At 33.1% G+C, this 15,343-nt stretch overlaps 1 protein-coding gene across 1 annotated transcript in view; it reads right to left on the minus strand.

Moving 5' to 3' along the window:
- SPG7 (SPG7 matrix AAA peptidase subunit, paraplegin) overlaps window positions 1-15,343 on the minus strand; it is an 86,294-nt gene that overhangs the window by 63,790 nt on the left and 7,161 nt on the right. The window contains exons 2-3 of the mRNA XM_012540383.3: window positions 14,662-14,764; window positions 11,834-11,923 (exon numbers count right to left, since the gene is read on the minus strand). Of these exons, the coding sequence (XP_012395837.2) occupies window positions 11,834-11,923; window positions 14,662-14,764 (193 nt within the window). The remainder of the gene's footprint in view (window positions 1-11,833; window positions 11,924-14,661; window positions 14,765-15,343) is intronic.

Below are 15,343 nucleotides of genomic sequence, written 5' to 3' on the forward strand. Positions count from 1 at the left end.
GCACATGTTTAACCTATATTGGATTGTTTATTGTCTAGAGGAGGGGGAAAATAGAGAGAAAAATTTGGAATACAAGATTTTGCAAAGGTGAATGTTGAAAACTACCTTTGCATGTATTTGTAAAATTAAAACTTAAAAAAAACTGATGCTATCCACAAATAGCCCAACTTTTTATTCTTTTAATATTTTATGAATAAGTATGTAATACTAAAATAGTATTACTTTGTCTAATATCTCTTACTGTTTGGCAGGAAGATCAAATGTTTGTTGGCTCAAGAAGTTTCTAAGTTTTTTTATCCTTCTTGAAGCAATTGCTATACATCAAATAAAATTTGACTGCTTTAGGGGCAGCTCCCTGGCGCAATGGATAGAGCACCAGCCCTGATGTCAGGAGTATATAAGTTCAAATCTGGTCTCAGACACTTAACATTTCTTAGCTGTAGGACGCTGGGCAAATCACTTAACCCCAATTGCCTCAGCAAAACCAAAACCAAAACCAAAACCAAAAAATAAAAATTTGACTGCTTTATTTAAATCTAAAATCTGAGACGAGATATGGATAATAGAAGAAAATGCAAAAACAAAAAATATTATGGTTCAAAATGTAAACTCAAAAGAGGACAGTAATTCAACAACATGACTAAGTGAAAGCTCAGAGAAAAGAATATCCTAGCCACAAAGTCTGCCAAATGTATTTGAAAGAAATGAAGCAAAAGATTTAAATGTCATTGTAAAATAAACAATTTTAAAAGCAAAATAATTAAAAGAGATGGTGGTAAACCTTATCCAAGTATTGAACTGCTTGAAAATTAGATTGGGCAAACAGAAAAGATAAGAAATATCAAAATAAAAATTAAAAAACTGAAAAAGCTGAAGAAAATGCAAGCTATCTATCTTATAGGCGCTTTATAAATAAATGCTTGCTGACTGATAAAGTTTTGGTATATGATCTTCAGGTCACAGAAAGTAGAAAATCTATCAAGAAACAACTTGATAAAGAAATAATTCACAAAATAAATTTTCATGAAATTAAGAGAATTAAAATTCTTAGAATTAAAGACCTGATTCTTAAACTTCTACATATAAAGCTATAAAAGTAACATCTAGGAGTTGGAATATAGATTCATTCTGTACACATAGATGAAAAAAACCTGAGTTCCAAATTCTATGTCTCCTTTCATCCCTCCTATCCTCTATTTCTGAGATGCTAAATTATCAAATATAGGTTATACATATGCAATCAAATAAAACATTTCCACATAAGTCATTTTGTACACGACTTGAATAATAAAGAAAAATGAAAGAATGTGAAAAATAGCATGCTTCAGACAGTATTCAATCAATATCAATTCTTTCTCTGCAAGCATATGTTTCATCACTGGTCCTTTGAGATAGTCTTGGATACTTTGATCCAGCAGTGTTACTACTGGGATTATATCCCAAAGAGATTATAAAGAAGGGAAAGGGACCTGTATGTGCACGAATGTTTGTGGCAGCCCTTTTTGTAGTGGCTAAAAACTGGAAACTGAATGGATGTCCATCAGTTGGAGAATGGATGGATGTCCATCAGTTGGAGAATGGCTGAATAAATTGTGGTATATGAATATTATGGAATATTACTGTTCTGTAAGAAATGACCAACAGGATGATTTCAGAAAGGCCTGGAGGGACTTACACGAACTGATGCTGAGTGAAATGAGCAGGACGACCAAGAGATCATTATATACTTCAACAATAATACTATATGATGACCAGTTTTGATGGACCAGGCCATCCTCAGCAATGAGATCAACTAAATCATTTCCAATGGAGCAGTAATGAACTGAACCAGCTATGCCCAGAGAAAGAACTCTGGGAAATGACTAAAAACCATTACATTGAATTCCCAATCCCTATATTTATGCCCACATGCATTTTTGATTTCCTTCACAAGCTAATTGTACAATATTTCAGAGTCTGATTCTTTTTGTACAGCAAAATAACGTTTTGATCATGTATACTTATTGTGTATCTAATTTATATTTTAATGTACTTAACATCTACTGGTCATCCTGCCATCTGGGGGAGGGGGTGGGGGTAAGAGGTGAAAAATTGGAACAAGAGGTTTGGCAATTGTCAATGCTGTAAAGTTACCCATGCATATATCCTGTAAATAAAAGGCTATTAAATTAAAAAAAAAAAAAAAAAAAAAAAAAGAGATAGTCTTGGATAATTGCATCGCTAAGAAAAGCTAAGTCACTCACAATTCTTCATCAAGGGTTTTGCTATTACTGCGTACAACATTCTCCAGTTTCTGTTTACCTCACTGTGCATCAGTTCATGTAAGTCTTTCCTAGTTTTTCTAAAATTATTTTGTCATTTCTCATGGTACAATAATATTCCATTACAATTAAGTGTTTAGCCATTTTTCAATTTCAACATTCTTCAATATCCCCTTGATTTCCAATTCTTAGTCACCACAAAAAGAGCTGCTAGAAATATTTTGATATAAATAGGTTCTTTCCCCTTTTTGGGGAAGTCTTTGGACTACAGACCTAGCAGTGATATTGCTGGATCAAAAGGTATACAATTTTTTAGCTCTTTGGGCACAGTTCTAAATTGATCTCCAAAATAGTTAGATCAGTCTCAATTTCATCAATAATGCATTGGTAACCCAGTTTTCCCTTCCAACATTTTCCTGTTTTGTCATATTAGCCACTATGATAGGTATGAGATACCACCTCAGAGTTAATCTACATTTCTCTAATCAACAGTGAGTTAGAGTATTTCTTTAGATGACTAGAGAGAGCTGTGATTTCTTTGCTGAAAACTGCCCTTCATGTCCTTTGACCATTTGTCAATTGGGGAATAACTGTATGTTTATCAATCTGAGTCAATTCTCTATGTTTAAAAAATGAAGTCTTTATCTACTTGTTGCAGATTATGTGATGATCAACAGTGGTGGACTTGGCTCTTCAACAATGAGGCGATTCAAACCAATTCCAATAGATTTGTGATGGAGTGAGCCAAATGCATACAGAGAGGATTGTGGGGACTAAATATGGATCACAACATAATATTTCCACCTTTTCTATTATTGTTGTTTGCTTGCTAATTTTTTTCCTCTTTTGATCTGATTTTTCTTATGCAGCATGATAAATGTGGAAATTTGTTTAGAAGAACTGCACATGTTTAACCTATATCAGATTACTTAATGTCTAGGGGAGAGAAGAGGGAGAAAAATTTGGAACACAGTTTTGTAAGGGTGAATGGTGAAAATTATCTTTGCATGTATTTTGAAAAATAAAAAGCTACTATTATAAAAAATAAAAATAAATTTAAAAAGGGAAATACTTGCTGCAAAATTTTCTCCCACTTTTCTGTTTTCTTTATAATTTTGGTTGCACTGGTTTTATCTGTGCAAAATCTTTTAAATTTTATAAAATCAAAATATTACATTTTGTAATGGTCTCCATATATTTTTTGGTACTAAATTCTTCCCTTATCCATAAATCTGCCAGATAAACTATTCCATATTATAAACTCTCTTAATCTATTTTCTGGCATCACCCTTTATGAGCAAAATATATACCTATCTGGATCTTATGCTGGCATAGAGCATGAGACAGTGGTCTATACCTACTTTCTGCCGTATTTTTTCCTACTTTTCTCAGCAGATTTTGTCAAACAATGAATTTTTGTTCCAAAATCTTAGAACTTTGAGTTTGTCATATATTAAATTATTATGGTCATTTACTATAATGTAATTGTACCAAATCTATTCCACTGATCCATCTCTCTATTTTCTAGCCAGTACCAGGCTGTTTTGAAAATTACCACTTTATAATACAATTTGAGATATATTATGGCTAGACTACCTTCTTTAGCATTTTTTTCATTGATTCCTTCAATATCCTTGAGCTTTTGTTCTTCCAGATAAATTATTATTTCTTTTTTGCTTTATAAAATAATTTTTTCATGGTCTGATTGGTATGGAACTCAATAAACAAATTACATAGCATTGTCATTTTTATTATACTGTTCTGCCTACCCATGAGAAATTTAATTATTTTTTGAATTTTTTAGAACTGACTTTGTGTGAAAATTGTTTATAGTTGTATTCAAATAATTCTTAGGTTTGTCTTAGTAGGGAGACTCCCGAGTACTTTATATTATTCACATGTATTTGAAATGAAATTTCTCTATCTTTTGCTGTGAGTAAATAGTTGTTTATACAAATGCTGATGCAATTTTGCTAAAGTTATTTTTTATTGATTTAATTTTTGATTCTCTAAGATTTTCTAAGTATAAATATCATCTGCAAAGAGTGAGTTTTGTTTCCTCATTTAATTCCTTTAATTTCTTTGATGAAAAGAACTTTATTAATAGAGACTATTAAGAGATTGATGGCCTCAGTTCACTTTCATTAGAAAAAATCAAGTACAATTTATTCAATGGATAGAGTACTGGAGTTGGGGTCAAGAAGACCTACATTCAATTTCATTTCATCTACTTAAAAGCTGTTTACCTAGGCAAGGCAAATAACTTCTCTGGCCTCTATCTCCTCATCTATAAAATGAAAAAGCTAGAATCAATCTTTCCATTCTCTTCCAGCTCTAAGTGATTCTGCAGAAAACAATTAACCTAGAAATGGATGAAGAAGAATTTTAGAATCACTGTATAGGGAACACAGTCGGGATCACCAAAGACTTGGCAGCTATCAGAAGAAGCAGAGAGCTAGGAATACAACATTCCATATGAACTTTGTTGTTATTTTTTCTAGGTTATTAAAATAGTTTTTTGGGAGTCTGATTGGTATAGCGCTAAATAAATAGATTAGTTTAGGTAATATTGTCATCTTTATTATATTTGCTCGCCCTATCCAAGAGCATTTAATATTTTTCCAATTGGTTAGATCAGACTTAATTTGTGTGAAAAGTGGTCTGTAATTTTGCTCATAAAGTTTCTGATTTTCCCTTGGCAGATAGATTCCTAAATATTTTATATTATCAGTAGTTACTTTAAATGGAATTTCTCTTTGTAACTCTGACTGTTGGATTTTGTTAGTGATATATAAGAATGCTGATGACTTATGTGGGTTTATTTTATAACCAGCAACTTTGCTAAAGTTGTGGATTATTTCTAATAACTTTTTAGCAGAATCTCTGGGGTTCTCTAAGTATACCATCATGTCATCGGCAAAGAGTGATAATTTGGCTTCCTCATTGCCTATTCTTATTCCTTTAATCTCTTTCTCAGCTCTTATTGCTATAGCTAGCGTTTCTAATACAATATTAAATAGTAACGGTGATAGTGGGCAACCTTGTTTCACTCCAGATCTTATTGGGAATGGTTGCAGTTTGTCTCCATTACATATGATGCTTACTGATGGTTTTAAATAGATGCTGCTGATTATTTTAAGGAAAAGTCCATTTATTCCTATACTCTCAAGTGTTTTTAATAGGAATGGATGTTGGATTTTATCAAATGCTTTTTCTGCATCTATTGAGATGATCATATGGTTTTTGTTAATTTGCTTATTAACATGGCCAATTATATTGATAGTTTTCCTAATATTGAACCAGCCCTGCATTCTAGGAATACAACATTCCAAAAGGAAAAAGATTAAAGGCTTCCAAATAAGAATAACCTACCCAATGAAAGTGAACATAATCCCACAGAAGGAAAAAAAGGACCTTGAATGAGAGTATTTCCAAGTATTCTTGAGAAAAAAGTCATAAGTTAAATAGAAAATCTATAATGCAAACAGATGAATAAAATAGAATCAAGTCAAAAAAAAAGGTGCTAGGCTCCATGCTGTTTAAACACTGAGGACACAGAAAGGAAAAACAGTCTGTCCCACAAGAAATTCACCATCTAATGGAGGAGATAAATATAGAGTTGTGCGAAAACAAAAAACATACAGAATATATTAGAGATAATCTCTGAGGGAAGGTGATAGTATCAAAGGGAAATGGGAAGGCTTCTTGGTAGAAGGTGGGATTTTAGCAAAGACTTAAAGGAAAACAGGGAATTAGTAGGCAGAGATGAAAACAAAGAATATTGAGAATATAAAATAGTCAGTGAAGGGGCAGCTAGCTGGTGTAGTAGATTGAGCACTAGCCCTGAAGTCAGGAGAACCTGAGTTCAAATGTGGTCTCAGACACAACACTTCCTAGCTGTGTGATCCTGGGAAGTCACTTAATCCCCATTTCCTCAGAAAAAAAAAAAAAAAAAAAAAATGTCAGTGAAGAGAAAAGCAAAAAAAAAGTAGATATATTTGATTAATTAGAAAAGTTCAAATGTTGAATCATTTTACCTTTAAGAGTGAAAGAAAATAAGGGGGCAAAAGAATAAAAAAGAAACAAGAACCTTAATGTCTTCGAATCATTAAAAAAAGTTAAGTAAAACAAGCAAAATTCTTTGGTCCTGTTTTGTTTTAATGACGCTAAAAAGGTTAATGGGAGAAAAAGGGAATTTACAAAGGAAGAATGGGGAGGAAACAGTGTTGAATATAATATTGTATGAGATGAAGAACAATCAAGAACAGGATACGTAAGGTATGGGCATCCCATAAATCCCAATCTCATTTGAACTAGACAAATACCCTTCCCTCCATAAAGACATACTCAGTGATGGTACAGAAATAAATTAAATTCAACAGGGAAATAGATGGGGGCAGGGAAAAGAGGATTTGAAAGGTAGGTCTGTACAGAAGGCCTAGTGATAGGTAAAACAAATTCCCAATCAGAATATTGAAGTGTGAAGAAAAGATTAAAAAGAAAGACTAAAAAGCTGTGATCAAAAAGTGGGATAAGAAGAAAAGGAGCAACAAGCAAAAATAGAGCAGTTTAATAAGATGACTAGCATTAAGCAAACTTTTCTTTTACTATCTTCTCTATGAGAGGAAAAAATGCAAAAGGAAATGACAGAGGGAAATGATAATTAATAAGATGAACTCACCCATAACATAGAAGAGGCTAGCAGATGGATTAGAAAATAGAATCTAAAACTATGTTTTTGAAAAGGACACCTGAGCAAAAATTATTATTCTTCAGAAGAACTAAAAAAGCAGAAAACAACAAAAATGAACTCAGAGAAGGAAACAATTAAAAATAGAACAAAAAAAGTTAAGGGATAATACCTTATACTAAAAAGCACCAACAAATTAATATCAATACTCATTATCTTTTCAAACAAAAACATGGCACCTAAATATTTGAAGGAAAATTTCACTGAATTTCAAGGAGAAATAGACAATAAAATCAAAATAATGGAGTACCCTAAATGTACTGTTTTAGAACTGGAAAAATTTAACAAAATGATAAACAAGATCCAAGAAAAAAACTTTAGAAAAATTATAACAGACCTCTAAAGATTATTCCATCAAAACAAGAGAAATTTACATATTTCTCAGCAGTTTATGCCATCTTTGCAAAAAGTGATAACATATTAGAGCATGGAAACATACCAACTACAGAAAAGCAAAAAAAAAAAAAATTAAGCACATTATTTAATAAAAATTAAATTTAATAAAAGGCACTGAAGAAAAGATTAAAGTTTCTTAGAAACTAATTTAATGCTAAAGAATTGGGGGGGCAAACAACAAATCGAAGAAATAGAAATTTTCATGTAAGAAAATAATAATAAATAAAGTGATGATTCTAAAAAAATAAAAAAGAAAACGATAATTAGACAATACAGCAAAACATATCAACCACAGCTAACACAGTCCTTCTGGGAAAATTTGTATCTCTGAATTCCTTAATTAAGAAACCAGAGAAAGATCAATACCAAAAACAAACAAAAAAAAAAAACCAAAAAAAAAAAAAACCCACAAACAAAAACACCTAAAAAAACTGCCTAAATGGGGCAGCTAGGTGATGCAGTGGATAAAGCACCAGCCTTGAAGTCAAAAGAACCCGAATTCAAATTTGACCGCAGACATTTAACACTTCCTACATACTTGGAAGTACATCAATGTAATTACAAAGCAATCTTAAAGACAGACCTCTATAATTAGAGAAATATTAATTGCTCATGGACAGGCTAAAACAATGTATTAAAAATGGCAATCAAAACTACTTAAATTAATTTAGTTATTCAGTGTCCTATCATTCAAGTTACCAAGAAATTATAGATAGAAAAAGTAATAACAAATTTTATCTTAGAAAAAAGTTATAGAATCTCAAGTGAAATAAAGAAAAAAAGTAGGAAGAAGACTACAATGCTACAAATCAGTAAATAGCAACATTATTTAGTACTGATCAAAAGGGAAGTTTATTAGAGGAACAAATTAGGTAAAGATACAGAAGCAAATAAACATAGTACCACAGTAAATCCAAAGACCCTATCTTAAGTATAGATTTGACTGATGACCAAACAAGGGAGATAGTAGATATAATGGACAGTTTTGATTGCCTAAAATTGAAAAAGTTTATACAAACTAATATAGCTTAAATTCATGGGAAATAATTACTTGGAGAAAAAAAAAATCTCTGTAGTAAGTTCCTAAGATAAAGTTCTCAGTTCCAAAGGATATAAGGAATTGATTAAAATATATAAGAACAAGAGCCATTCTTCAATAGATAAATGATTAAGAGATATGAGCAAGAAGAAATTTGAACTATCAACAATCACATTTTAAAATGGTCTGAATCATTAATAACTGCAGAAATGCAAATTATAAGAACATTGACAAAGATAATGAAAAAGTAAAAATGTTATGTGTGGTATGGATGTGGGGAAGGATGTGGGAAAATAGGCTAACATACTGCTAGTGGATAGCAATTTAGAAGTGGGCCTGAAAGTTATTAAATTGTCTATACCCTTTGACTCAGTGATATTACTACAAGGTCTATATCCCAAAGAGATGAAATAAAGAGGAAAAGGATCTAAATGAACAAAAATATTTAAAAGGTGAAAATAGTAAAAGTTTTCTGCCAAAAGAAATGACACAGGGACAATTTCAAAGAAACCTGGAATGACTTCATTTGAAATGTTACAGAGTAAAGTGAACAGAATTAGGAGAAAGAAGGAGATAGTAAGAGAATGAAAGAGAAGAAATGATTATCACTCAAATTGTTCTAAAATGAGCACAAGAAAACAGAAGGAAGTACAGAAAAACAAACAAACAGAACAGCTTTGAAAGTTACAAGCAGTATAAACACTATAGACCTATATTTTCATATATGATCTTTTAACATTCTATGTATATGAAAATGTCAATTTTATTATATTTTTGTTAAAGTTCAGAATAAAAATTCAGAATCTTTAAAAAAGCAAGCATGGGATTTTCTAAGCTGGCAAGAGAGGTTTAGAAGTCAAACTTAAAACCTAGATTTTTCCAACCCTGCCCCAGGAAAATACAACTCACAAAATCAAATTACACAGAAAAGCCAATTAGCTGAAGAACCTGTAACTATTGCCAAAACCACCAAAGTCAGAAAGATCATTAAGAGAAATATTTAGGTCAAACACTAGTCCAGACCACATTGAAAAAGCAGCTGAAACTTGTTCACATATTGTGATTCAGTAGTTTTAAAAGACAACAAACAAAAAACAATAAACTACCTTTTGGAAATATTTTTTTCCTAAGAATAGCTAATGCTTACTGCATCAAAGAAGCCAAGCCACTTCCATCTCCACATCATGTCATCAGAGAAATGTCCCTGCCCCAATTTAAGTGTCATCTTCCTCCAAGAGAATGTAATGTTGGGAGGGGGGGGGGGGGGGGGAGGTGAGAGGGTGTGTGCACAGTGGCACAATGGATAGAGTACCAGCCCTCAGGAGGATCTGAGTTCAAATGTGACCTCAGAAACTTAACACTTCCTAGCTGTATGACTCTGGGCAAGTCACTTAACCCCAATTGTCTCAGCAAAAAAAAAAAAAAAAAGCAGCAGCAGCAGCACCGAGATTGTTTCTACAATTTAACTCAATATCTGAGATGGAAGCAATATATTAAACAAAGAAGCCAGCCCTGCTTTTGTTTCTCTTGTTGTTCTCAAGTTCTAAAGATTAGATTATGGAATATTTTAATCAAACAAACTAACCTGGTCATGCACTTTTACATCCCATCTTTTGGTTGTTGGGAGGTATGGGGAATGGAAATTTCTGTGAATTTAAGGTGATGAGGATAAAACCAGAGAAAAACAGGTGAAGAGGGATTACTAAGATGCCCCTGAAGAACAATAACAACACGAAGTGAGCAGAACCAAGAGAACATTATACACAGCAGCTAGATTATGTGATGATCAACTATGATAGACCTGGATTATGTGATGATCAACTATGATAGACCTGGATCTTCTCAACAACGTGGTGATCCAAGACAATTCTAATAGATCAGGGATAAAAATGCTATCCACAACCAGAGAGAGATCTGTAGAGACTGAATACAAATTGAAGTATATTATTTTCACCTTTTTTTTTGGTTTGCTTTTTTCTTTTACAAAATAGCTAATAAGGAAATATGTTTAAAATAACTGTACATGTATAACCTCTATCAGATTGCTGGCTGTCTTAGAGAGGCAAGAAGTAAGGTAGAGAGAAAAAAATGAATATTAAAAACTATCTTTACATGTACTTAGAAAAATAAAATACTATTGATTTTTTTTTTTAAAAGGAAGAACAATAACAGTTATTGGCAAGGATTTTTGAGCTTCTGGAAATGATCCTATAGGTAGAGACAACTGAGTTTAAAAAGTTACTTCTTCCAATACCACTGTATTTTCTAGTGTCCTCAAGATCCAAAGTAGTTCTGATCTTCACTGGAGGTTTTTACTTTTGCCATAGCAGAACATTTACTCTAAACAGGTTCAAACGTCTGAACTTCATGAACATTAATTATTCCCAAAGACATATTGACTCAAATACTCCTAATCACATAGGCATATGACAAGGAATGTCTCAAATTGGCTTTCTCTCTTTTCTCACCTCAAAACAATTAAAGCAGTGCTATTTGGCATGAAGGATAAGTCAAAGGTATTTTCTTAAAGCAATGATTGAATTTTTTTCAACTCAATTGAAAAAACTGTGAGACACTATGCAAATTATATGCTAAGATAAGATATTTATAAACAGAAACATAAAACAATTCCTAACTTCAAGGTGCACTGAGGTAAACGGGGCTAGAAAGAAAAAGAAAAACATATGACACAGGTAAGAAAATAGAAAGTAATTTGAAGAGGGAAAAAGCAATAACCATTAGAAAGTGGGTCAAGGAAGGATCCACAAAAGAGGTCGTAGCTTAAATGAGCCTTGAAGGAAATCCATTCCCCTGTTGTTAGTAGTCCAAAGGGATGGTATCTTTACCCATTCTTTTCTCTCCATTACCTCAGAGCCCTTGGAGTATGAAGATAGCAGCAGTCATCAGACCAAAGCCGGCAGTTGGGCACTTGTAGTTAAATCATCCTCATTCTTTCCTTCCCACCACTACAAATACTGGGAGAAAGGAGACAGACTCCAAATGTGAGAGAATAATATCTAGGAGTATGTAAAGCTAAAAGTACTATACACAATACATAAACTTGTATTATGAAACAGGAGTCTGAGAAAGAGATAATGAAGTGATGGTGTCAGAGATGGGTCTGCTTTTTTAATATTAAAAGAAAAATGAAACAAAAAAGAAAAATTTTTTATAAACACAGCTCATGAAAATGTGGTATTCCATAAATTAAATACATATAAAGACTGAATGGATTAAAATGCCAAGCAACACATAGAATTGTCACATTTCATGAACATAAACTCTTTGTAAGGCTGGCTTTGCACACTACTGTTTTGTCTGTACTAAGAAAAGTCAAGTGATTTCTGAAAACCAGACATAACAACAATTTCAAAATTACAGACCCACCTTCATCATCTTCTGGTATTTTTTCCTTGGATTTTTCTTTCTCCTTATTCTTTTGCTTCATCCTGGAGGTACTAAAATAAGAAGTACCACCTATAAGGAATATATGTAGTATTTAGTGTCAAGGTACGAAACTGCAGGAAGAAAAGCTTACTAAATGATGAAATGAAACAAGACACAACATTTAAGAAATTTTACCCCTTCAATAGATGTGTATGCCCATCCAAATGAGCATGATATATGAAATATAAAGTGATAAGTGATTTAAACATAATTTTTGATCTGATTTTTCTTGTGCATTATGATAATTGTGAAAATATATATAGAAGAATTGAATCTGTTTAATATATATTAGATTAATTGCCATCTAGGGGAGGGGAGAAGGGAAAGGGAAGAAAAAAAAATTTTGGAACACAATGTTTTGCAAGGATGAAGTTGAAAATTATCTATGCATAGATTTTGAAAATAAAAAGCTTTAATAATAATAAAAACCCATAATTTTTCCCATGATACTGTTTAAAACAACTATAGTAAAGCAAGCCATATTCAATGATTATGGAAATGTACTGGGAAAATGTTGCAGGAGATGATTAAAACTCTTTAAGTAGATAATTAAAGTGGAAATTTGTTTGTCCAGACATGCTATTTAAGGTATAAAGTCTCTCCACAAACACAAACTGGCAAGAGTTGCAAGGAACCCTGAGTGAGAGATTAACACTCAATAATGGATATATAACTAATGTTTCAGAGGAAGAACTTTAACTCAGGTCTTTCTGACTCCAAGATTATTCTTATAGCCACTTTTTTCTTGTCACTATGGATATAGCCAGATAGACAGTACCTTTTACCTTTTCCAATAAAGGCCTCAGTTTGTCCAAGGTCTTTGGACAAGAGAATATCCTTACCAAAAGTTTTATTTTTATAAATACACACGCAAAAATCTCACAGCAGTGGGCTGAATTGTAACTTTGTTTATAGGAATACTGATAGAAACTCAAATTAAACTGGAGAGTCAATGTCACAAACTAAAAGGATTATTTTGAAATCATGAAGTCATGACACCTTCCTGTTTCTCACTCTTAAGTACATTTTAAAAGGAAAAATCACATAGAATTCTCATGTGCAGGCTACTGACTCAAACCAAGTGGCATGCATACACAATCTCCATTATTACATATGGATAGCAGGCTGCTTGCTGGTAATTAGGATTCTGCAATTTTCCATCTTTTTCTGCTTCTCCACAATAAAAACAAGCTGAACATGAGATGTACAGTATCTATGCTAAAGGTTCTTTAACTGAGGACTAAAAGAAAGCATTAGGTAGGAGGTCAGCCAACTAGTAGAGTGACTCATTAAAGGGCAATACCTCTCTATTTTAAGCGCTAAATTCTTTGTAGTTTATTTTCAGTCCCATTCTGAATCTAAAACATTCACAGCAACACCACAGATCTGCAACAGAGCTACTTCCTTCAACAGCTGACAGAAGGCCAAAGACAACATGGAAAAACAGATTCATACAGTTTGGAGAACAATTTTTTTTTTCATTCTTGTTTACATATCTGGAGGTTTATTTTAATTGAAGCTTACAATAAAAAGTTTTAAAACTGAGATTCACTTATTTTTCAAGTAGCACAATGTCATTTCTTGCTACATGAGAAACTTTATATAAAAAGAAAAACAATTCCATGTCAAGCAAACAAGAAAAAAATATCATTCAGACCTTAAATACATCATCCTTCCTTAATTGTAGCATAGCCTAGTGGCAATATGAATTTCACTAATAGAAGAAATTTAACAAACATTTCTTAAGTACCAACTCTGTGCTAGGTACTATGCTAAGCATTAGGGATATAAAGAATAAAACAATGCTAGAGCAGAAGTCAAAATTCTTCTGGTAGACAAATGCCTAGGGACAGGATGGAAGGGGAAAAAAAGAAATAAGCATTTATTAATTCTTACTATGTGCCAGACATTGCATTAAGAATTTTACAAATATTTTCTCAATCCTCATCACTGCCTCCATAATACATATTACCTCCACTTTGCAGTTGAGGAAAGTGAGGCATAAGTTAAATGATTTGTCCAGCATTATGCTGCAAGTAAGTGACAGAGACCACATCTGAACTCAGATCTTCCTGACTCCAGGCCTAGAATTCTATCCACAGTACCATCTAGCTGCCTTTAAGAAACCAATGTGTGATTTTCCTGCCATACAGGCAACTCCTTATCTGATACATCTACAGGAAGCATCCATATCAAAGGAGGCTGACACTTGCCCAGGGTCACATGGCCTACATGCATCAAACCTAGGTCCTTCCTAACTCAGATTCTAGATCCACTGTCACAATGCCTCTTATCACCAAATGAAGAGATGCTTAAATTTTTTTTGTCAGTACGAAACTGGCAACATTGTTAGCTATTTCTAATTTAGAATAATGACACTGTAGTGTCAGAAGATCTCTTCAAGTCTTTCACTTTATAGCTGTGCAAATTCAGACCTCAGCTCAAACAGCTATTCAGGGGAAGCAGGGGGCCCATTCTGGCTTGGCTGTTTCTTCCTCATGTTTCTCTGGAAAGGCAAACATTAGTCAGGAAGGACCAGGATGTGGGTATGAAACAGCTCACATTCTCAAGCTGGCTGTGTGACTCTGGATAAGAGGGAACCCCACAAAGTGTTATGAGACAACAGAGAACAAAAAGAAAGTATCCTGCAAACTTTAAAGCACTAAGTGGCATCTATCACTGTGGTGATAGTGATTACTCCTATTACCACTACAATGGCAACTGCATTTCAAAAGCTTACACTTAATATTCCCCCAAAAGGTTCATACCTAAAAGTTTCCAGAGTCTGACTGGATTCTGAATTAGATGTTGTTTCAACAGCAGTCCTCTGATTCCTTGAAAGGTAGGAGACAATGTCCTCAAAAGTAAACTCTAAAAGAAAAAAAACAGTATTAGGGATCAAAGAAATATAGTGTTATTGTTATTGTTCTACTCATTTCAGTCCTGCCTGACTCTCCATGACCCCATTTGGGGTATTCCTGGTAGAGACACTGAAGTCATTTACCATTTCCTTCTCTTGTATTTGACAAATAAGGAAACTGAGGCAAACAGGGTCAAGAGACTTGCTTAGGTTCATACTGCTAGTGAGTGTCTGAAGCCAGATTTGAACTCATGAAAAGGAATATTCCTGACTCCAGGCCCAGTGTTCCATTTACTGCTCTTACAGTTGTGCCACAGAAATATTACTTTATATATTATTGTTCTGTAAGAAATGATCAGCAGGATGATTTCATAAAAGGCCTGGAGAGAATTACATGAACTGATGGTAAGTGAAGTGAGCAAAAAACAAGAGAACATTATTATACACGGCAATAAGAAGATTATTCTGATGGATGTGGCTCTTTGCAACAATGAGATGACTGAGGCCAATTTCAATGTCTCTTGTGATAGAGAGAGGATTATGAGGAATGAGTGTGGTTTTCAGCATTTTCACCTTTTTTGTTGTTGTTT

This window comes from Sarcophilus harrisii, chromosome 2, assembly GCF_902635505.1.
Source record: "Sarcophilus harrisii chromosome 2, mSarHar1.11, whole genome shotgun sequence".
Classification (NCBI taxonomy): Eukaryota; Metazoa; Chordata; class Mammalia; order Dasyuromorphia; family Dasyuridae; genus Sarcophilus; species Sarcophilus harrisii.